We start from the raw sequence: 23626 nt of genomic DNA, 5'->3' as shown, positions 1-23626 counted from the left end.
GGGCCCTCCCAGCTCAGATGTGCCCCTGATTAGCAGCAGCCCCTCGGGCTCCCCTGAAATGTGTGTATTTCTCCTGATGGGGAGCAGATGCCCCATCTGTGGTGTAGCTTCTGTGTCCTGATGGGCACCACTTAGAATTCTGGGAATGGGGTCCTGACGGGCGCTGGTTTGCCAGTGGTTGGAGGTGGGGGAAACCAGTCTTCCCCTTATTGGGACAGGCTGAGGAGGGCCTTGTGAGTCTCTGTCTTGTTCCTGACGTGTTGACGTCGGTCTCCCCCCAGGGAAGATTGTCACCTCTAAGCAGGACGGCCCCTTCTGCTACCGGGAGATCTGTGGCCCCAACGGGACGGTGGAGAAGCACTTCGGCATATGCGAGCACACCTCACCACCCTTGTCCCCCTCAACACCCGCCACCACCACCTCTGTCTCCCCCATCACCCCCTCCACCACCACGAGCACCACTCTGACCGCCAGTACAGGTAAGGTCTTCCCCTGATCCCAGCAGGGCGGCCTTTCTAGGTAGATGGGGGTGATGCCGACATGCCTCTCAACTCAGGGAGTGTCCCCTGCCTCCCAGCATCTTGACCACACCCCTGAGCCCAGATTGCAGTGATGGTGACTCGGGGCCGTCTCCCCAGACCCGCAGGAAACTACCCCTAAGGGTCAGAGGAGGCAGAGAGACACCCTCTAGTCCCCGTGCATTTGCTCGGGCTGAAATTGCAGCTCGCGCTGAACGAGCCGCCAGCTACCAGCCACCGGGAAAAGAAACTGGTAAAATTAAAAGGTTGGAAAAACCTCAAAGCTATAGAATGACATTCTCTTTTCCCCCCCTTTTACTGCAGTGCCATCTCCCTCTTCAACAACTCAGAGTAAGTCACGTTGACGGCGTTCCCAATGATACAGGGCGAGGACCTTTAGAAAGCTGCTGGGCGCCTCCCTTGAGACCCAGACACGGGGCTGGGCGGGGCGGGCTGGACCAGCGGCTCACGGACCGAAGATGCTGTATTTTGGTGACTCGATTCCCGATTTGCTGAGCCCAGGGACACGTGCAGGGGACCTGACCAGCTCAGGGTGAAAACATTGGTCAAGAGTCCAGACCAAGTCCCTGCCGGCGTGCTTCTTCGCTGGACTGGGTGGCCCTTTCCTTATTTATTTGTTTGGCATAAGGATTTGAAAGTAGCTGAGGAAGGGGTGCTAGGCTGGCGCTCTGAGGCCTGGGTCTGTCACTGGCATGGCATTGGGGTCTTGGGTTTTTAGCTGCAGAAGGAGGGGAGAAGTGGAGGGTGGAAGTTAGGGCTCAGCCTAGAGCCTCAGAGCCAACACTGTGCCCTTTGGTGATGATGGGGACAGCTGGTCCTGGGGGTATCGGTTCTCCGAGTCCCACAGATCTCCCGAAAGGCGCGCCCCAGCCTGGCTGACCAGCGCTGCATCTTGCTCGCCTAGGGCTATGCTGCTCCTGGTCCGACTGGATCAACGATTACCATCCCAGAATTGGCAGTGATGGTGGAGACCGAGAGACATTCAACCATGTCTGCAGGGCCCCCAAGGCTATCGAGTGCAGGGTGGCCATAGAGCCGCACCTCAGCTGGGAGAAGCTGGGACAGGAGGCTCAGTGCAATGTATCCTTCGGGTTCATCTGCAAGAACGACGACCAGTTTGGAAAAGGACCTTTTGAAGTCTGCTATGACTATGAGATACGCGTCTATTGTTGCTGGCTGACAGATGAGTGTCGCACGAACCAGATCACGACGCCCACCACCACTTCAACTGGGACTCCAACTCTGACCCCCAGCACATCCACAAGAGGGACTCCAACTCCGACCACTACAGGGACCCCAACCACAACACCCACCACCACTTCACCTGGGACTCCAACTCCGACCCCCACCACAACCACAAGAGGGACTCCAACTCCAACCACTACAGGGACCCCAACCACAACACCCACCACCACTTCACCTGGGACTCCAACTCCGACCCCCACCACAACCACAAGAGGGACTCCAACTCCGACCACTACAGGGACCCCAACGACAACACCCACCACCACTTCACCTGGGACTCCAACTCCGACCCCCACCACAACCACAAGAGGGACTCCAACTCCAACCACTACAGGGACCCCAACCACAACACCCACCACCACTTCACCTGGGACTCCAACTCCGACCCCCACCACAACCACAAGAGGGACTCCAACTCCGACCACTACAGGGACCCCAACGACAACACCCACCACCACTTCACCTGGGACTCCAACTCCGACCCCCACCACAACCACAAGAGGGACTCCAACTCCAACCACTACAGGGACCCCAACCACAACACCCACCACCACTTCACCTGGGACTCCAACTCCGACCCCCACCACAACCACAAGAGGGACTCCAACTCCGACCACTACAGGGACCCCAACCACAACACCCACCACCACTTCACCTGGGACTCCGACTCTGACCCCCACCACATCCACAAGAGGGACTCCAACTCCGACCACTACAGGGACCCCAACCACAACACCCACCACCACTTCACCTGGGACTCCAACTCCGACCCCCACCACAACCACAATAGGGACTCCAACTCCGACCACTACAGAGACCCCAACCACAACACCCACCACCACTTCAACTGGGACTCCAAGTCCGACCCCCACCACAACCACAATAGGGACTCCAACTCCGACCACTAGTGAGACCCCAACCACAACACCTACCACCACTTCAACTGGGACTGCAACTCTGACCCCCACCACAGCCACAACAGAGATTCCAACTCCGACCACTACAGAGACCCCAACCACAGCACCCACCACCACTTCAACTGGGACTCCAACTCCAATCCCCACCACAACCACAAGAGGGACTCCAACTCTGACCACTACAGAGACCCCAACCACAACGCCTAGCACCACTTCAACTGGGACTCCAACTCCGACCCCCACCACAAGCACAACAGAGATTCCAACTCTGACCACTACAGAGACCCGAACCACAACACCCACCACCACTTCAACTGGGACACCAACTCCGACCCCTACAAAAGCCACAACAAAGATTCCAACTCCGACCACTACGGAGACCCCAACCACAACACCGACCACCACTTCAACTGGGACTCCAAGTCCGACCCCCACCACAACCACAATAGGGACTCCAACTCCGACCACTAGTGAGACCCCAACCACAACACCTACCACCACTTCAACTGGGACTCCGACTCCGACCCCCACCACAACCACAAGAGGGACTCCAACTCCGACCACTAGTGAGATCCCAACCACAACACCTACCACCACTTCAACTGGGACTGCAACTCAGACCCCCACCACCACCAAAAGAGGGACTCCAACTCCGACCACTAGTGAGACCCCAACCACAAGACCTACCACCACTTCAACTGGGACTCCGACTCAGACCCCCACCACAACAACAATAGGGACTCCAACTCCGACCACTACAGAGACCCCAACCACAATACCTACCACCATTTCAACTGGGACTCCGACTCCAACCCCCACCACAACCACAAGAGGGACTCCAACTCTGACCACTAGTGAGACCCCAACCACAAAACCTACCACCACTTCAACTGGGACTGCAACTCAGACCCCCACCACCACAACAGAGGTTCCAACTCCGACCACTACAGAGACCCGAACCACAACACCCACCACCACTTCACCTGGGACTCCACCTCCGACCCCCACAAAAGCCACAACAAAGATTCCAACTCCGACCACTACTGAGACCCCAACCACAACACCCACCACCACTTCAACTGGGACTCCGACTCCAACCCCCACCACAACCACAAGAGGGACTCCAACTCCGACCACTAGTGAGACCCCAACCACAACACCTACCACCACTTCAAGTGGGACTGCAACTCTGACCCCCTCCACAACCACAACAGAGGTTCCAACTCCGACCACTACAGAGACCCGAACCACAACACCCACCACCACTTCACCTGGGACTCCAACTCCGACCCCCACAAAAGCCACAACAAAGATTCCAACTCCGACCACTACGGAGACCCCAACCACAACACCCACCACCACTTCACCTGGGACTCCAAGTCCGACCCCCACCACAACCACAAGAGGGACTCCAACTCCGACTACTAGTGAGACCCCAACCACAACACCTACCACCACTTCAACTGGGACTGCAACTCTGACCCCCACCACAACCACAACAGAGGTTCCAACTCCGACCACTACAGAGACCCGAACCACAACACCCACCACCACTTCAACTGGGACCCCGACTCCAACCCCCACCACAACCACAAGAGCGACTCCAACTCCGACCACTAGTGAGACCCCAACCACAACCCCTACCACCACTTCAACTGGGACTCCAACTATGACGCCCACGACAACCACAACAGAGATTCCAACTCTGACCACTACAGAGACCCCAACCACATCACCCACCACCACTTCAACTGGGACTACAACTGTGACCCCCAGCACAACCACAACAGAGATTCCAACTCCGACCACTACAGAGACCCGAACCACAACACCCACCACCACTTCAACTGGGACTCCAAGTCCGACCCCCACCACAACAACAATAGGGACTCCAACTCCGACCACTACAGAGACCCCAACCACAACGCCTACCACCACTTCAACTGGGACTCCGACTCCGACCCCCACAAAAGCCACGACAAAGATTCCAACTCCAACCCCTACGGAGACCCCAACCACAACACCCACCACCACTTCAACTGGGACTCAAACTGCGACCCACAGCACAACCGCAACAGAGATTCCAACTCCGACCACTACAGAGACCCGAACCACAACACCCACCACCACTTCACCTGGGACTCCAACTCCGACCCCCACAAAAGCCACAACAAAGATTCCAACTCCGACCACTACGGAGACCCCAACCATAACACCCACCACCACTTCAACTGGGACTCCAAGTCCGACCCCCACCACAACCACAATAGGGACTCCAACTCCGACCACTACAGAGACCCCAACCACAACACCCACCACCACTTCAACAGGGACTCTGACTCCAATCCCCACCACAACCACAAGAGGGACTCCAACTCCGACCACTAGTGAGACCCCAACCACAACACCTACCACCACTTCAACTGGGACTGCAACTCAGACCCCCACCACCACAACAGAGGTTCCAACTCCGACCACTACAGAGACCCGAACCACAACACCCACCACCACTTCACCTGGGACTCCAACTCCGACCCCCACAAGAGCCACAACAAAGATTCCAACTCCAACCCCTACGGAGACCCCAACCACAACACCCACCACCACTTCACCTGGGACTCCAAGTCCGACCCCCACCACAACCACAAGAGGGACTCCAACTCCGACCACTAGTGAGACCCCAACCACAACACCTACCACCACTTCAACTGGGACTGCAACTCTGACCCCCACCACAACCACAACAGAGGTTCCAACTCCGACCACTACAGAGACCCGAACCACAACACCCACCACCACTTCAACTGGGACCCCGACTCCAATCCCCACCACAACCACAAGAGGGACTCCAACTCCGACCACTAGTGAGACCCCAACCACAACCCCTACTGCCACTTCAACTGGGACTCCAACTATGACGCCCATGACAACCACAACAGAGATTCCAACTCTGACCACTACAGAGACCCCAACCACATCACCCACCACCACTTCAACTGGGACTCCTACTGCGACCCCCAGCACAACCACAACAGAGATTCCAACTCCGACCACTACAGAGACCCGAACCACAACACCCACCACCACTTCACCTGGGACTCCAACTCCGACCCCCACAAAAGCCACAACAAAGATTCCAACTCCGACCACTACGGAGACCCCAACCACAACACCCACCACCACTTCAACTGGGACTCCAAGTCCGACCCCCACCACAACCACAATAGGGACTCCAACTCCGACCACTACAGAGACCCCAACCACAACACCCACCACCACTTCAACTGGGACTCTGACTCCAATCCCCACCACAACCACAAGAGGGACTCCAACTCCGACCACTAGTGAGACCCCAACCACAACACCTACCACCACTTCAACTGGGACTGCAACTCAGACCCCCACCACAACCACAACAGAGGTTCCAACTCCGACCACTACAGAGACACGAACCACAACACCCACCACCACTTCACCTGGGACTCCAACTCCGACCCCCACAAGAGCCACGACAAAGATTCCAACTCCGACCACTACGGAGACCCCAACCACAACACCCACCACCACTTCACCTGGGACTCCAACTCCGACCCCCACAAGAGCCACAACAAAGATTCCAACTCCAACCCCTACGGAGACCCCAACCACAACACCCACCACCACTTCACCTGGGACTCCAAGTCCGACCCCCACCACAACCACAAGAGGGACTCCAACTCCGACCACTAGTGAGACCCCAACCACAACACCTACCACCACTTCAACTGGGACTGCAACTCTGACCCCCACCACAACCACAACAGAGGTTCCAACTCCGACCACTACAGAGACCCGAACCACAACACCCACCACCACTTCAACTGGGACCCCGACTCCAATCCCCACCACAACCACAAGAGGGACTCCAACTCCGACCACTAGTGAGACCCCAACCACAACCCCTACTGCCACTTCAACTGGGACTCCAACTATGACGCCCATGACAACCACAACAGAGATTCCAACTCTGACCACTACAGAGACCCCAACCACATCACCCACCACCACTTCAACTGGGACTCCTACTGCGACCCCCAGCACAACCACAACAGAGATTCCAACTCCGACCACTACAGAGACCCGAACCACAACACCCACCACCACTTCACCTGGGACTCCAACTCCGACCCCCACAAAAGCCACAACAAAGATTCCAACTCCGACCACTACGGAGACCCCAACCACAACACCTACCACCACTTCAACTGGGACTGCAACTCTGACCCCCACCACAACCACAACAGAGGTTCCAACTCCGACCACTACAGAGACCCGAACCACAACACCCACCACCACTTCAACTGGGACCCCGACTCCAACCCCCACCACAACCACAAGAGCGACTCCAACTCCGACCACTAGTGAGACCCCAACCACAACCCCTACCACCACTTCAACTGGGACTGCAACTCAGACCCCCACCACAACCACAACAGAGGTTCCAACTCTGACCACTACAGAGACCCCAACCACATCACCCACCACCACTTCAACTGGGACTACAACTGTGACCCCCAGCACAACCACGACAAAGATTCCAACTCCGACCACTACAGAGACCCGAACCACAACACCCACCACCACTTCACCTGGGACTCCAACTCCGACCCCCACAAAAGCCACGACAAAGATTCCAACTCCGACCACTATGGAGACCCCGACCACAACACCCACCACCACTTCAACTGGGACTCCAAGTCCGACCCCCACCACAACAACAATAGGGACTCCAACTCCGACCACTACAGAGACCCCAACCACAACGCCTACCACCACTTCAACTGGGACTCTGACTCCAATCCCCACCACAACCACAAGAGGGACTCCAACTCCGACCACTAGTGAGACCCCAACCACAACACCTACCACCACTTCAACTGGGACTGCAACTCAGACCCCCACCACCACAACAGAGGTTCCAACTCCGACCACTACAGAGATCCGAACCACAACACCCACCACCACTTCACCTGGGACTCCAACTCCGACCCCCACAAGAGCCACGACAAAGATTCCAACTCCGACCACTACGGAGACCCCAACCATAACACCCACCACCACTTCAACTGGGACTCCAACTGCGACCCACAGCACAACCGCAACAGAGATTCCAACTCCGACCACTACAGAGACCCGAACCACAACACCCACCACCACTTCAACTGGGACTCCAAGTCCGACCCCCACCACAACCACAATAGGGACTCCAACTCCGACCACTACAGAGACCCCAACCACAACACCCACCACCACTTCAACTGGGACTCTGACTCCAATCCCCACCACCACCACAAGAGGGACTCCAACTCCGACCACTAGTGAGATCCCAGCCACAACACCTACCACCACTTCAACTGGGACTCCAACTATGACCCCCACGACAACCACAACAGAGATTCCAACTCCGACCACTACAGAGACCCCAACCACAGCACCCACCACCACTTCAACTGCGACTCCAAGTCCAACCCCCACCACAACCACAATAGGGACTCCAACTCCGACCACTACAGAGACCCCAGCCACAACATCCATCACTACTTCAACTGGGACTCCAACTGTAACCCCTACAACAACCACAACAGAGATTCCAACCACTACAGGGACCCTAACCACAACACCCACCACCACTTCAACTGGGACTCCAACTCCAACTCCCACCACAACCACAATAGGGACTCCAACTCCCATCACAACCACAATAGGGACTCCAACTCTGACCACTAGTGAGACCCCAACCACAGCGCCTACCACCACTTCAACTGGGACTCCAACTGCGACCCCCAGCACAACCACAACAGAGATTCCATCTCCGACCACTATGGAGACCGCAACCACAACACCCACCACCACTTCCTCTGGGACTCCAGCTCCGACCCCCACGACAACCACAACAGAGATTCCAGTGCCGACCAGTACAGAGACCCCAACCACAGCACCCACCACCACTTCAACTGGGACTCCAACTCCGACCACCACCACTAGAGAGACAATCCCCACCACTATCACAACCACAGAGACCCCAACATCAATAACCACCACCACAGTGACCCCAACACCACCACTGACCACCACCTCCACAGTGACTCCAACTCCGACCCTCACCATTAGCACCACCTCCACCGAGACTCCAACACCTACACCCACCATAACAGAGACCCCAACTCCAGCATCCACCACCACAGAAATCCCCTCCCCGACCACTGCCACGTCCACAGAGACTCCAACCCCACTTCCCAACATTAGCACTACCAGCAGCACATCAAAATCTCTTCCTCCGTCTTCCCCTCCAACCTCCCAGTCCACCTATCCCTCTTCCATGGAATCTACCACGCTTGTGACCACCGCCCCAACAACTGTGGAGACATATAGCACACCACAGACCCCAGCGTCGACAGAATCAGCCATCACTACAACAGGAGGAACCACGCCCTCTCCACCTACACCTGGCACCACCCCTCCAGGTACACAGAGACCATGGAACTTGCGTGGTTATTGGTGATGCGCTTACCGTTCCTTCTCCCGCCAGGGGAGCTTTACAGCTCTTGGGTCTTGAGACAGGTGCCCCCCACCCTACCCAGTGACAGCGGTCCCCAAGAAGGCTCCAGCAGGGCTCGCCTGCCTCTCCTGCCCCCCAAGTCCTGATGCTGAGTGTTCAGGAAGCTGCTGACCCCACAGTACGTCTCTCCTTGGGCATGGCTGCCTGTGGCCCACATCCCTCAGCCTATGGCTGTAAGATGGGCTACGTGGGCAAAGCCATCCTGAGGGAAGACCACCGAGGCATGTGTGGCCTCATGGGGAGTAGAGGCTGCCAGTCAGGTGCCATGGGAGACCCTCCCTCTGTCCCCCCTCTTCCAGCTGCACTTCCCCCCTGGGGCTTTGGAGGGCAGCTGGTCAGCCTCTCTTGATGGACCAATGTCCTGTGGCTCTCGTGCTGCCTGGAGCTGGTGCCTCACCCCCATGGCCTCCCTGTTACATACACCATAGACTGTGGGCCCTGACACTCTGCTCAACCCTGAGACTGAGGGCTGGGGAAATGGATGTGAGGCCTCCCACGCCAGGTACCACGTCCTTTGAGTGAGCTGCCCACACGCACTTGCCGCCAGGCCGCCTGTGCATCTACGATGGCTGGACGCCCTCAGCCCTGACTGCACCCTCCATTCTTACAGGCTCGCCAACCTCGGGTCCCACCTCCTCGAAGACTGCTCCCACCCGTGGAACCACGACTGGGCCCCCTTCATCCACCACAGGCCCCCCTTCCACACACATACCCACTCCCACGACTGTGTCAACGACTTCCACGGGAACTTCCACACCAATAGGACACTCGTCGACCATGCCACCCACGCCACAGACCACCAGCACCTTGACCTCCAGTGTGACCACCCCCACGGTGATCCCATTAACCTCACCCAACATCACCACGAGCATCGTCTCAGTCACCACCGGGCCCCAGAGGCAATGCTGCTATTTCAATAACACGTACTATGCCCCAGGTACCCAAGCTTTTCATTCTGCTCAGGCAATGCAGGCTGGCGGGACTTTGCGTTCCCAGCGCCCAGGGGTCAGTTGAAGGTCTAAACTGGGCGCTTGCTTGGGAAGCTGTATGCCAGCACGGGCGGATGTCTCCATGGCCAGCCCCGTGTGCTGCCACCACAAATCAGGGCTGAGTGAGGGTGGTGTGGACTTCTCTCTCGTGGCCTCTGTGGGGACCCGCCTGGGCACTCTGGTGGCCAGCCCTGTGTGGATGGGGTAAGGACTGGGTCTCTCCCCTTGCAGGTGACCTGGTGTACAACAGCACCCATGGGGACACCTGCTATTACGTGAACTGCTCGCTGAACTGCATACTTGAGATTTTCAACTGGTCCTGCCCATCCACACCCACCACCCAGCCATCCATGACATCCAGTGTGCCGCCCACCACCAAGCCTCCTGCATGCCTGGACTTCGATCCTCCCAGACAGGTCTGTGTCTGTGGGTGGCTTTTGTCCCCACGGGCACACCCCCCCCACTATCTGGGCATCCAAAGCCCCAGGTGCTACCTTTCTGCTGGTTATGCCCCTGCCCCTATGCCCCACATCCCCAGTTGGGAGAAGGCTTTAGGCAGCTTGCTGGGCTCAGGGTCTGCTGTGGCCCTCCTACCTTCTCTCCCACGTGCCCCTTGCTGTAGTGAGGTGGCTGGCTGCCCTCCTGGACGGGGTTGCCCTTCGCCTTCAGCCTCCTGGGCAGGGCTCTTAGGTGCTCACCTGGGGTCTCGTCTGCACGGCCCACCCCTCCTGTGTGAACCTGGGCACCAGGCTGGTGCTGCTGACCCTGTGCCCTCCCCACCTGCAGGAGAACGAGACCTGGTGGCTGTGTAACTGCACCATGGCCATCTGCAAGTACAACAACACCGTGGAGCTCGTGGAGATGAAGTGCGACCCCCCTCCCATGCCCACCTGCTCCAACGGCCTCATGCCTGTGCGCGTCGAGGACCCCGACAAGTGCTGCTGGCACTGGGAGTGTGACTGTAAGCCCGACGCCGCAGAGACCCACCCCACCTGCTCCCCACTGTGTGTGTGGGGGCTGCAGACCCCAGGCCGTCGTGATGGCTTTGATGGCTGAGCACCCGCGGAGAGTCAGGCCCACGTTTGGAGCAATTTCTCACGCCTCCTGCTTATTCCCCATCTCAGGCCAGGGGTCCGGGGGGAGGGAGGGGCTTGCCTGGTAGAGCATGGCCACCGCCGAGGGGCCTGGGGTGGGGGTGGGGCAGAGCTGGAGTTGGAACCGAGGCCTGGCCACTGCGGACTGAGTGCGGAAGGCACTCTTGGGGCCCAGATGTCCCACGTGCCCCAGGAGCCAGACTTCGGGGCTTCCCTCAGTTTCTGGTTGCGCTTCCCACCTGACCCTTGACCCTTGGTCCCTGTCCTTGACTCTGTCCCTGTCCCTGTCCCAGCCCCCAGTCCATGGCTCGGCACTGGCTCACCCCAGCTCCCTCTGCAGGCTACTGCACGGGCTGGGGGGACACGCACTACGTCACCTTCGATGGGCTCTACTACAGCTACAAGGGCAACTGCACGTATGTGCTGGTGGAGGAGATCACTCCCACCATGGACAACTTCGGGGTCTACATCGACAACCAGCACTGTGACATCAACAGCCAAGCGTCCTGCCCCCACGCCCTCATCGTGCGCTATGAGTCCCAGGAGGTGCTGATCAAGGCCGTGCACACGATGCCCATGAGGGTGCAGGCACGTTGGCTGGGGAAGGGTGTCCACGGCGGGGCGCACTGATGCGGGCTCCCTTAGCCGGTGGGAGGCTGGGCTTCCTCCCCCAGAGCCAGGCTTGGAGAGGGCAGGGTGGCGCTCAGCGGACACATTTCTGTGTCTGGCCCTCTGGAGGCATTCAGGGACCTCTTGACCTCCCCCTCTCATGCCCCTGCCACCCACCCTGGGCACAGGTCTCTGTGGCAGAAGCCCCCTCCCTGAGGACAGGGGTGAGTGGGGAGGGGCCCTGAACACACTGCACGGAGTTGTTGGTTCCCGTGGCCCGGGGAGTCCTACCCCCTGCACGGGGGCCCCCAGGTCTCCGGGGGACTCTGAGGACAGAGGCCCTGCCACCTTGCCCCTGAGACGAGTCAGGACAAGGATCAGCGCGATGGAAAGAAGAGGGAAGGGGGAGAGGGATGGGCAGAGATCCCCGCACTGGGTGCTCAGCCTGAGGACAGGCGGGGGTAGGGTGACCCCAGGTGCCTCCGGAGGCACAGCTCGTCCCGCCCTGCTGGCCTTCCCTGACCCCAGATGTCTCGGCCACAGGTGCAGGTCAACAGGCAGGCCGTGGCGCTGCCCTATAAAAAGTACGGGCTGCAGGTGTACCAGTCAGGCATCAACTATGTGGTGGACATCCCTGAGCTGGGTGCCCTCATCTCCTACGACAGCCTTTCCTTCTCCATCCGGCTGCCCTACCACCGGTTCGGCAACAACACGAAGGGCCAGTGTGGTGAGCCTCTCGCCCCCCGTGCGCTGCCCCAGGGAGGGTGTCCGGGCTGCGGCTGGCTGCGGGCGCCTGCCCCCGCGGTTGTGGCTCTCAGCGCCGTGCAGGCCCCCACCGCCTTATCTGGGTTGGGCTCCTGTGGGAAGCCAATAGGAGCCTAGTCTAGTCTGTGCCCTTGGCCCCGGCCAGCCGGCCAGGGACCTGGGCTGGGAGGGGCTGGGGTCCTGGGGCTTTGCCCAGCCTGCTGGACGGCTGGGCTTGGCTCAGGGACGCGTGGCCTTCCTGCCGACACAGGTACGTGCACCAACAGCACCTCGGATGACTGCACGCTGCCCGGTGGGGAGGCCGCCGCCAACTGCGAGGTCGCGGCTGGCCACTGGGTGGTGAACGACCCCTCGGAGCCGCAGTGTCCCCATAGGGGCTTCACCACCGAGCGCCCGGCCGCCTGGCCATCGGTGGGCAGCAGCACAACCACCGGGACACACTCTCCGTCTCCGCTCTGCGAGCTCATCAAGGACAGGTGATCCCGGCCCGGGCCCAGCTGCACCCCTGCTGGTCTGCGGAGAAGAGGCCACAAGGGCTGAGCCTGGGGCTGGGGAGGCAGAAGGAAGTCACAGTGGGGCCCAGGACTCGGGCTCCTGATTTCCATGGGGCTGAGTGGCCCGTAAGGCACCCCTGTGCCCTTTGTGACCCCCCCATCTCTCCTGCCTCCTGGGCTGGTGCAGGGGCGGTTGGGCTTGAATCCTGGGTAGAGACTAGTTGACTCGGGACAGAGTTCGCATCCAGGACTGATGCTGGGGAGGGGTATTTGGGCTTAGACAGAGAGGGGGCGCTCCCAAAGCTGGCATCCCTGGGAGCGAGCAGCTTGTCCCCAGAGGTGGGCGAGTCGGGGCTGGGAGGTTCCCTGCTGGTGTTGCTGGAGGGCGGTCTTGGCACCCCGTGGCCATTTAGACACGAAGCTTCCAACTCTGGGCCTGAGCACAGCGTCTCATCCTCGGGCCACAGTGCTGGCCCCCCTACCCCAAGGCCAGCCCCGCCGCTCTGCTCCCACCCTCAGCCCACGGGCACCTGTCTGGTGGTGCAGGCTGAGCCGGGCCCCGGGGGACAGCCCGGGTGGAGGTGCTGGGCAGGGGGTATTGTGAAAGAGGCTGGGGCACTGGCCAGACCGTGACCTGCAGCCCTCCACCCGCAGCTTGTTCTCCCGGTGCCACACTGTGGCCTCCCCCAAGCACTACTACGAAGGCTGCATATTCGACAGCTTCACTGGGCCCGACTCAAGCCTGGCGTGTGCCAGCCTGCAGGCCTACGCAGCCCTCTGTGCCCAGAAGGGCATCTGTGTCGACTGGCGGAGCCACACCGGCGGGGCCTGCCGTGAGTGCCTGCCCGCCCCGTCCCGGGCTCTGCCGTGCGCTGTGCCAGGAGCCAGACTGGGGTGGGGGGACAGGCCACCAGAAGAGCGGCCTTGCTCAGCACCCGGCGGGCTGGGTCCCCTCCTCCTGGCTCGGGACAGCGTGGGGGGCTGAGGCCACGCTCAGCCCGTGCGGGTGTGTGGGGTCCTGTTTGGGAGGGGTTGGGCACGATGTCACTTGGGGGTTAGGGTGGGGGAGACAGGCTTTCCCCCTCTGACCCTGGTTCCTGCCCCCTCCCCACAGTGGTGACGTGCCCGGCGCACCGCGAGTACCGGGCCTGTGGTCCCGTGCAGGAGCCCACCTGCAAGTCCAGGTCAGTCACCGTGGATGCGTCGGGGCGGTAGGCTGTCCCTCTGACCGTGCTCCTGGCCGGTGTGTCGGGGCTGGTCGTCCAGTCTGTCCCCTCGCCATCTCATGGTGCTCTCCCCCCCAGCCCCACCCAGGCAAACAGCCCACGCCTGGCGGAAGGCTGCTTCTGTCCCGAGGGCACCACCAGCTACGCGCCCGGCTTCGACGTCTGCGTGGACCTGTGCGGTAGGCTGCCTGCCAGAGGCCGCTACTCCTCCCTGGGGCTGAGGCCAGCTCCCACGTGCTGGGGCTGTGCTCACGGGGCTGTGCTCACGGGGCCTGTCTCCTTCCTTCCTAGGCTGCGTGGGGCCTGACAACGTGCCCAGAGAGGTAGGCCGACACCCTCGGTGCTGGGACTGGACACTCCCACGAGCCCTGCATTTTGGGAGGTGGGATGGGTTGGAATGAGAACCTGGGATCCTTGGAGGCTATAATGAGTAATGAGTGATTTAAGTCCTGGAAGGCTGAGCTAGCAGGGGGATCCACCCACTAGCCGTTTCACGCTCTGTCTACACCTGCGGCGGCGTCTGCAGCGCTGAGCGTGTCTCCTGCGCGTGGTTGGCTCCTTAGCTCCACGCTGTGTGAGCCCCACAGAGGCACGTGGCACGTCTGCCCCGCACCAGCCCTGTGTGTGCACACGCTGGTGAGCAGGTCTCGGTTGTGATGTGAGTGTCCTGGCCCAGAACCTGCCCTGTGCGCTCAGAGCGGGGAGGGCGCGGGCTTTCCCGCAGGCTGACGGGTGCAGCGCTGCCTCGGGCTGACCGGCGCCTGCTCTCCCCCTGTTCGCCCCTCCTCCCTGCAGTTTGGGGAGCACTTTGAGTTCGACTGCAAGGACTGCGTCTGCCTGGAGGGGGGCAGCGGCATCGTCTGCAGGCCCAAGACATGCCACCCCAGGCCCCGCATGGAGTGCGAGGAGGAGGGCACCTACGCTGTCACAGAGGTCGACCCCGCCAACATCTGCTGCAACATCACCTCTTGCAGTAAGGCGTCTGCGGGGCAGGGAGCGGGCCTGGCCCTGCTGTGGTTTCTGGAGGTGGGGGCCTCAGGGCGTGTCCGTAGGAGAGTGGGCGTCGGTGGGGCCACGGGGGTCCAGACCCCGGGTCCCTCTGCTGCAGGCCCCAGCCCTGTGCAGGGTGGCGTCGGGGCTCGGCCAGCTAGCAGCCGTGCTCACTGGGGCGTCTCCCCCGTTTTCAGAATGCAACGTCAGCCTGTGCAGGGAGAACCCCCCGCCGTGCCCACTGGGCTTCGAGGTGAAGAGCAAAATGGTCCCTGAGAGGTGCTGCCCCTTCTACTCGTGTGGTAGGTGGGCCGGGGTGGGGGATGAAGGAGGTCTAGGCCGGGCAGCCGGGCTGGGGCTGGGCAGCGGTGTGATGGGGGGATGGGGGGGTGGGGGGGTGGGGCTGAAGTGGCCCCTGCCTGGGGGCTCAAGTTCTGCCCAGCGGATGCACCCAGCCCAGTCCGCTGGCTCTGCGTCCACGTGGGCTCAGGCAGGACAGTCTGACCTTCGTTCCTCTTCTTGCCCCCAAGTGCCCAAGGGTGTGTGTGTTCTCCAGAACGCTGAGTACCAGGTGAGCCCTGACGGGCTGCGGGGAGCGGGGCCGGGTGCACAGAGGGCTTCGGGGCATGGGGTTTGGCAGGCTCTTGGCTGGCCCGGTGAGGGGCCCTGCTCTGGGGGCTCTCGGCCCCCGGGGCACCCAGCTCACCTGCTGGTGATGGGGGGCGGTGCCCTGGAGGAGGGGAGGTGCCTTGGAGGCCCCGCCTCACCTGCCCTCCCTGTGCCCGAAGCCCGGTTCTCCAGTCTTCTCCTCCAAGTGCCAGAACTGCACGTGCACCGAAGGCAGGGACAACGCCACGCAGCTCAACATCATCTCCTGCACCCACGTGCCTTGCAACACCTCCTGCAACCCCGTAAGCACCCCCTGCCCAGACAAGTGCGGCCCGCCCACCGCGTCCCCGCGCAGCCCTTCCTCTTTCGATGCCAGCCCGCCCGGGTGTCCTGCAGGGCTTTGAGCTGGTGGACAACCCCGGCGAGTGTTGCAAGAAGTGTCAGCAGACCCACTGCATCGTCATCAACCGGCCCGGCAGCCAGGGCATGGTCCTGAAGGTGCGCACGCCTGTCCTTCCCCGCCTGGGGCAAGGCTGTGTCCCCCCCGGGGCTGCAAGGCTGTACACGTCCTGTCTCTTATCAGGACACCTGCCGTGGGATTTTGGCCCCCTGTCCCTCCCCCACGCCCCGGGTAATCCAGGATGGTCTCACCTGGAGATCTTTAACTCAGCTCCCTCTGAAAGACACCCTTTCCAGATCAGGTCACCTCTGCGGGATGTACGGTTTAGGTTGTGGACCCGTCTGTGGACTACAGGCTGGTAGTCCCTGGGCCGCTCCTGGGTGCCGCCGGCCTGGTGGCCCCGGGCCTTGGGCTGCACTCGGCAGGGTGTTCGGGGAGCTGCCAGGTGTCTCCAGTTGCCTTTCTGGGTGGGACTCCTGCCAGGCCTCCCACAGACCCTTCTCTGCCCCACAGCCCGGCGACATGAAGAGAGACCCCCTGAACAACTGTACCTTCTTCAGCTGCATGAAGATACATGGCCAGTTCATCTCATCCGTCTCCAGCATCACCTGCCCCGACTTTGACCCCAGCACCTGTCTCCCGGTGAGCGGGCCCATCACTGCTGGGAGTGCGGGTCCCCGATGTTCCTGAGCGGCTGGACCTCCAGCACCAGGACAGCAGCCTCCAGCCTGGAGGGTCTGCTGTGGGCCCTTATGCAGGAACGGCCGCTTGCACCCCCGTGGCAAGAGGGGGGCTGTCACTGCTCGGGGAGGCCTGCGAGTCCCAGCTCTTTCTCCTTCCCGCCAGGGCTCCATCACACTCATGCCCAATGGCTGCTGCAGGAAATGTGAGTTCGGGCGGGTGGCTCCTGGGGCACGGGGCGCGGCGGCCTGGCAGTGGGCTCCACCCGGGCCCCTTGAAGGGAGGACAGCACGAGGGGATGGTGCCCCGGGAATCCCGTCCCCTCTGTGCCACTCTCAGCTGGACGCTGAGTTCGAAGGCATCACCTGGGCTGCCCAGGAAGCCTGAATCCCAGGAAGCAAGACAGAGCTCAGCTTGCTTGAGGGCGGCCGAGGTGGGGTGCTTGGGGAGGGGAGAGGAAGCGGTGAGGGGGAGTGAGAGGGCCCTGGATGGTGGAGACCCCCCGAGCCTCTGCCCCCTCTCCCCAGGCCTCCCTCGCAATGAGACCAGGGTCCCCTGCTCCACTGTCCCTGTCGTCAGGGAAATTTCGCACAACGGCTGCGCCAAGCTGGTCACCATGAACGACTGCTTCGGGTCCTGCGGGACCTTCGCCACGTGAGGCCCAGGCCGCGAGTGGCCCTGGTGGGGGCGGCGGGGGGGGGGCGGGGGCTGCGTCCGCGCCAGCAGGCGGTGGCGCCTCACCCCGGCTGCTCTGCAGGTACTCGGCCGAGGCCCAGTCCCTGGACCACAGGTGCTCCTGTTGTATGCAGCAACGCACCAGCCAGCGGGAGGTGATGCTGCAGTGCCCGGGCGGGCGCTTGCTCCGCCACACCTACACCCACATCGACAGCTGTCTGTGCCAGGACACCATGTGCGAGCTGCCCCCCTGGCGCAGGGCCCGGCGCTCTGGCCTCAGGGCCCCGGGCCCCGGGGCGGGGGTGAGCGGGGAGCGCTCGGCCACCCAGGCCCCGCCTCCACCGTCCGTACACCCCGTCTATTGACGCTCTGAGCTTCCTCGCCTCCTAAGCTGACCTTTTCTCTGCAGATATTTATTCTCCCAGAACCTTTGTTCGACTCTTTGCTTTTCCGAAATAAACTCAGGCAGACGCTGCGCTGCTGTGTTTCAGTAGAGGCTGGGCGTCGGGTGGGCCGCCGTGCACGGCCGAGGTCTGGCTGATTCCTGGGGAGCGAGTGGGCTCCGGCCACCAGGCTCTGCACACAGGATCGGGGGGACACAGTGCACAGGGGCCTGGCCTGGCTTCGGCAGACCCCGGAAGACACTGTCCTGCCCTCTCCTGCCCTTGGCGTGCACGAAGCCCTGGCTGGGCCACCGAGATGCAGTTGGCCCCCCGCTGCAGGAAGCCCCCTGAGCCCGATTTTGCGAAGAAGGACGCAGTCCCTTTTGCAGCCATTATGCTGCCTGTGCAGCTGTTTGCGTGCATGTGAGTGTGTGCACGTATGTGACCTGGGTGTGAATGTGCACACGTTTGCACGTGTGTGTGAAATGCGCCAACCCCTGGGGAAAATGGAGAAGGTCCTGGTCCACAGACGGGGGCAGCATGCCGACGCCTGCTGCAAAAACTGACAAAAAGTGACCTTATGGGTCCTTCCGGGCTGCCGTGACGCAGCTGGCCGCAGGGCCTCTGGCTGGCTCTGGGGACCAGGCCAGGAAGCGGCCCTGTGTGCGTGCGTGTGTCCACGTGTCCACATGCCCACGTGTGTCTGGGGAGCTGCTCTGTGCGCTGGCTGAGATACCAGAATGGGAATTCTAGGGAAGGGAGCCTCTGGTCCTTTTACCGTAGAGCGAGGCTGGCAGCCGTGGAGACCCACGGGCTTGGGAGGGGAGCAGTTGCTTCTCTCTGACCAGGTGGTGGGGGAGTGGGGGCCCTGGGTTCCTGGGCTGAGGACCCCCAGGTGTAGTAATCCAACCTGTGAGCATCCTTGGAGACCTAAGGGGAGGGGACTCTCCCCCCGGGGCCCAGGTACAGTCTGCTGTCACATTACACCTGATACCTGTCGGCCACATTTACACCTGGCTCATGGGTGCTGGATGAAGCTGCCCAGGGCCCAGCTGCGCTTGCACGGGGCGGACCCAGGCCCCCTACCTCCCCTCCACCCACTGCCTCCTGCCGAGCTGGGCTGAAGCCACTGCCCTCCCCTCAGCCACCTGCCTCCCTCCCCAACCTGACCCCCACCTAACACCAGGGCAGGACACCCCAGCACAGCAGTACCACCCTGGATCCCGGGTTCCTGGTGACTTCAGGAGCTCATACTGCGCCTGGCCCAGCCAGTGGACTCCTCGGTGGTCAGTTGGCCTGGGCTGGACTTGGAGCCACCAAGTCCCCTCCTAAAGCAGGTTTGTTAAGGGGACAGAGGGGTTGCCCACCCCTGCTTTGTGGCCACGTGGGGTCCTGGGTGCCTCAGAACCAGCCCTGCTGGTAAGCGGTCACTGAGCCCACCCCAGGCTCTCAGCTGTTCCTCTGTCCCTCCTGGGCCATGAAGCCTGTGAACTCCGTTCGCTCAGTGTGTGGCCTGTTGCCTGGACCTGGACCCGAGCCCCAGGCCCGGCAGCTCCAGCCCCGGCTGCAGAGACCTGTAGGACAGGACCGGGGGGAGGGCGCTGGGGCCGGCGCCGGGTCGGGGGGTGGTGTCAGGCTCTGGCCAGCATCCTCCTTGGCCTCCCAGGTCCCCACTGCTGCCCCACTAGCCCTGGCCTCACAGCTGTGGACGGGGGCTCCCGGGTGACCAGGGGTGGGCAAAGGTGGGTTGTGCCCCCAGGCCCGCTGATTTAAGCAGAACAGCCCTGGCTTTTTTCTCTTGGACACGGAGTTTCCATGAAGTTTTGCTTGGAAAGAGGTTTTTGGCTTAAAAATAGTTTGACAGGGACTTCCCTGGTGGTCCAGCGGTGGCTAAGACTGCATTCCCAGTGCAGGGGGCCCGGGTCCCATCCCTGGTCAGGGAACTAGATCCCGCACACCGCAGCTGAGTCCGAATGTTGCAACTAAGACCCAGTGCAGCCAAATAAATAAATATTAAAAAAAATAGTTCGACAAAATCATCGGCAGATGGCGGGAGGTCGCGGCCCTGTCCCCCGAGAGGAACCCGCGGGCGCCTCCCGCCCACCCCGCACGTCGAGCGCTCAGGGACGAATGAACCAGGGAGTGCGTGAGCAGAGGAGCCATCCGCATGCCAGCCTCCGAAGACCCAGGCGGGGGCGGGGCGGGGGGTGGGGTGGGGGGAGGTACCGATTCATTGTTTCGCTTCCGTCAGGGCAATGGTTCCTGCCCCACCCCCCTGTTTAGATGCGGGCTCTGAGGGCTCCGCTGTCTGCCGGGACAGCTGTACGGTGGGTGGCAACCCGGCCCTCTGCTCAGAGAGCAACCGCCTGGGCCCTGCCCCTCCCTCCGCGCTCCCAGCCCAGCCCCTCTCCCACTTCAGCCTTCCGATCCTGCGGAGACCCCAGGCCCTGGGGCCGCTCCACAGGTGTTCCCCGCCTGCCCCAGACCTGATTTCTAGCTGAGGAGGGGTCCCCACGGAGACCCCAGGCCGGGCCCACACCGCCGATGGATGCAAAGCCCAGATGACGGGTGGTTCCCGGCCCCCCAGTCCGCGGCCCCTCTCCTGGTCTGGGTCTCTGGGCCGAGCTCCCCTTTCCACTGACGTCTCTGGGGCCGATCTCTCCTCTGACCAGAGGCAGAGAGGCCTCCACCTGCCTCCACGGCCTCTGCCCACCCAGGCTCTCAGGCACAGCTCTGCCAGGGCGGAGGCGGCAGACGTTCCCAGCCACCTGGGTGGCCCGGGGGACACCTTCTGTAAATGGGGACTTGGCAGAACAGGTGCGTCCCGGTCCGGACAGCCTGCCCCCTCCCCCTGCACACGGCCCACTCAGGTCACAGAGGCGTTGGAGGGTCAGGATGGGGGACAGGGAGGGAGGAGGGTGGGCAGCCTGCAGCCCCCTCCCCTCTCCAGCTGCTCTCTCTTCTTCCTCACCTGGCTCACCACCCAGAGCTGTGCCCTCCTAGGGCTGCCTAGGGGTACGCACCTGGAGCCACGGCCATCTGCTTCTCCCACGGCCCATGGTGGGCTGTCCCGTCTGGGGTGCCCCCAGGGCACAGGAGACAAGGACCAGGTCAGCCAGGTGGGTGGCCCTGCCCCGGGGACCTGGAAGCTGGGCTACAAGGTCTCCGCCGCCGTCTTGGGTGCCGTGGAAACAGGCCCAGGCTTGGGACAAAGTAACTGCCCCTCTCCATGCTGTCCCACCAGCCCTGGGTCGTCACAGCTCCTCCCCCCTCCCCCCAGCCTGCCCACCTCTGCCCCTGGCCAGGAGGCTATGTAAGAATAAAACCCCTCACTGTTGGCTAAGTGCCTGTTTCTCCTGCTGCCCCCGTAGACCCTCACACTACAAGGGCCCTGACACAGGGTTCACTGCAACCCCGTTTTCAGTAGGAAAACAGGCCTGGAGGGCAAGGGGCTCCCAAGGCCACCAAGTGGACCCCGAGGCAGAGTTGACCAGGCTGTGGGTCCTTCTGCTGCATGCCACCTTCTCTACCCCGCCCCACCCCAGCAGGTGCCCCCCGCCCTGCCGCCGTTCCCTCGAGCTCACTGATGCTGGACCTGCCCCAGGGCAGGGCCCACGAGGTCCCACCAGGCCTCGTGGCACTGCAGCTCAGCTACGCTCGACCCCTGGATGCCGGCTGGCCCACGCTGTCCGGGGTGGCGGGCCTGCAGCGTGGCCTTCAGGGGTGCCCATGGCCATGGTGCCCACTCGGGCTCCAGCTGTGCAGGCCACTCCGTGCCTGCTGTGCCCCTCTAGGTCCTCACTTCGCAGCGGGATTGTGACCATAACAACCGACAGGTAGTGCCTGGCTTGCTGCCGCCCAGGCCTTCCAGAGGCTACGCTCGCCCCCAGGCACTTGCCCCCCACCACAGGAGAAGGCCGCAGAGCCAAGATCCCTGCCTGGGGCCCGGGAGGGATGGGGTCTCCTAGGCACCCTGCGGGATCGCAGGTTGTCAACCCTGGGGTAACACTTCTTGGGCTCTGTGGGGCTCCACCGGTGAGGGGAGCCCTGGGCCCACAGCCTGGCCCTTGATCGCAGGGCTGCGGTGGAGACCCCAGTGGTGAGAACACAGCCTCGTTCTGAGATGCTGCCCGGGCCTCCCATGGTGTGATAGCACTGCCCACACCCAGAGCCTGGACATTAGGTAAGGACCGGACTTAGGATTTCCATCACGAGCTCCCACCTTGCTTTTCCCGGGGCACGTTTTATTTTATTTACTTATTTTAAAATATTTATGTATTTAATTAATTAATTTGGGGGGGCTGCCTCGGGTCTTAGTTGAGGAACGCGGGATCTTTCGTTGTGATGCTTGGGCTTCTCTCTAGTTGTGGCACACAGGGTTTTCTCTCTCTAGTTGTGGCGCGTGGGCTCTGTACTTGGCGGCACGCAGCCTCTCTCGTGGCACGCGGGCTTAGTTGTTCTGCGGCATGTGGGATCTTAGTTCCCCAACCAGGGATCGAACCCACGTCCCCTGCATTGGAAGGCAGATGCTTTACCACTGGACCCCCAGGGAAGTCCCTCCCGGGGCACGTTTATTTATTTATTTATTTATCTCTCTAACATCACCTCTTTACCACAACAACGCTAGCTGAATCAAATATCACAAAGTAAACCCCAAAGGCCTCTCAAAAGTCATATTTACACAATATTTTACAATATACGGAAATGTTTATTCTACAGTAAGTTTTTAAATACTAAATTTGATCCGATGTCATATGCAAAAAGTATGCATAGAAAAAAAATTTTAACATATGTATATAGGTGCATGGACAAAAACAGAAAAAAAGACACCGAAATGCTAGCAGTGGTTGTCTGGGTGGTGGGATGCCGCCAGGCAGGCGGGGAGCCTCTATCTGGGAGCTGCATGGAGGGGACCCTGTCCCATCCTGCCCTGGATTTCTCTGCAGAATCCGAGTGTTCTATCACGAGCAGGCATTCTAACAGCAGAAATTCTTTTCAGAAATCACTGAAGATGTGGGAATTTCCTGGTGGTCCAGCAGTTAGGACTCCTCTCTTTCACTGCCCGGGGCCCAGCTTTAGCCCCTGGTCGGGGAACTAGGATCCCACAAGCTGCACCGTGCGACCCAAAAAAAAAAAAAAAAAAAATCACGGAAGATAGAAATCTTTTATGTTCACCTCTGCCTTGGCTGGGATGGCTACACGTGTGTGGACATTGGTCATGACCCCTCAAACCACACACTTAAAGTCTGTGCATTTATTATGTCAAGTATGCCTCAATTTTAAACGGTAGCAGGACAAAACCAGTCGCTGTGGAGCAGGGCTGCTTCACATCCACACACTTCTGGAGCAGAAGCCTTCCCCAACCGTGCCTGTTTCCCCTCCATCCCGACTTCAGGAAGCATCCTTGTTCTG

The 23626-nt window shown here is 61.1% G+C and overlaps 1 protein-coding gene across 1 annotated transcript in view; it reads left to right on the top strand.

Moving 5' to 3' along the window:
• The window catches only part of MUC2 (mucin 2, oligomeric mucus/gel-forming), a 42938-nt gene extending 24742 nt beyond the window's left edge, over positions 1-18196 (top strand). The window contains exons 28-62 of the mRNA XM_065882495.1: positions 282-479; positions 843-878; positions 1423-1731; positions 1825-1955; positions 1997-2691; positions 2758-2902; positions 2951-3123; positions 3916-4080; positions 4396-5088; positions 5248-5325; positions 5641-6045; positions 6208-6381; positions 6697-7101; positions 7360-7581; positions 7741-8058; positions 8485-8645; positions 9380-9559; positions 9910-10236; positions 10520-10704; positions 11075-11249; positions 11723-11970; positions 12535-12718; positions 13007-13232; positions 13905-14083; positions 14365-14434; positions 14555-14655; positions 14768-14799; positions 15272-15449; positions 15664-15768; positions 15997-16037; positions 16255-16377; positions 16472-16573; positions 17322-17361; positions 17684-17810; positions 17914-18196. Of these exons, the coding sequence (XP_065738567.1) occupies positions 282-479; positions 843-878; positions 1423-1731; positions 1825-1955; positions 1997-2691; positions 2758-2902; positions 2951-3123; positions 3916-4080; positions 4396-5088; positions 5248-5325; positions 5641-6045; positions 6208-6381; positions 6697-7101; positions 7360-7581; positions 7741-8058; positions 8485-8645; positions 9380-9559; positions 9910-10236; positions 10520-10704; positions 11075-11249; positions 11723-11970; positions 12535-12718; positions 13007-13232; positions 13905-14083; positions 14365-14434; positions 14555-14655; positions 14768-14799; positions 15272-15449; positions 15664-15768; positions 15997-16037; positions 16255-16377; positions 16472-16573; positions 17322-17361; positions 17684-17810; positions 17914-18196 (7214 nt within the window). The remainder of the gene's footprint in view (positions 1-281; positions 480-842; positions 879-1422; positions 1732-1824; positions 1956-1996; positions 2692-2757; positions 2903-2950; positions 3124-3915; positions 4081-4395; positions 5089-5247; positions 5326-5640; positions 6046-6207; positions 6382-6696; positions 7102-7359; positions 7582-7740; positions 8059-8484; positions 8646-9379; positions 9560-9909; positions 10237-10519; positions 10705-11074; positions 11250-11722; positions 11971-12534; positions 12719-13006; positions 13233-13904; positions 14084-14364; positions 14435-14554; positions 14656-14767; positions 14800-15271; positions 15450-15663; positions 15769-15996; positions 16038-16254; positions 16378-16471; positions 16574-17321; positions 17362-17683; positions 17811-17913) is intronic.
• Positions 18197-23626: the final 5430 nt, after the last annotated feature.

The sequence above is a fragment of the Phocoena phocoena genome, chromosome 8 (genome assembly GCF_963924675.1).
Source record: "Phocoena phocoena chromosome 8, mPhoPho1.1, whole genome shotgun sequence".
NCBI classification, from domain to species: domain Eukaryota; kingdom Metazoa; phylum Chordata; class Mammalia; order Artiodactyla; family Phocoenidae; genus Phocoena; species Phocoena phocoena.
Note: the sequence above shows the minus strand (reverse complement) of the source record. Positions and strands in the feature narration are given on the sequence as shown.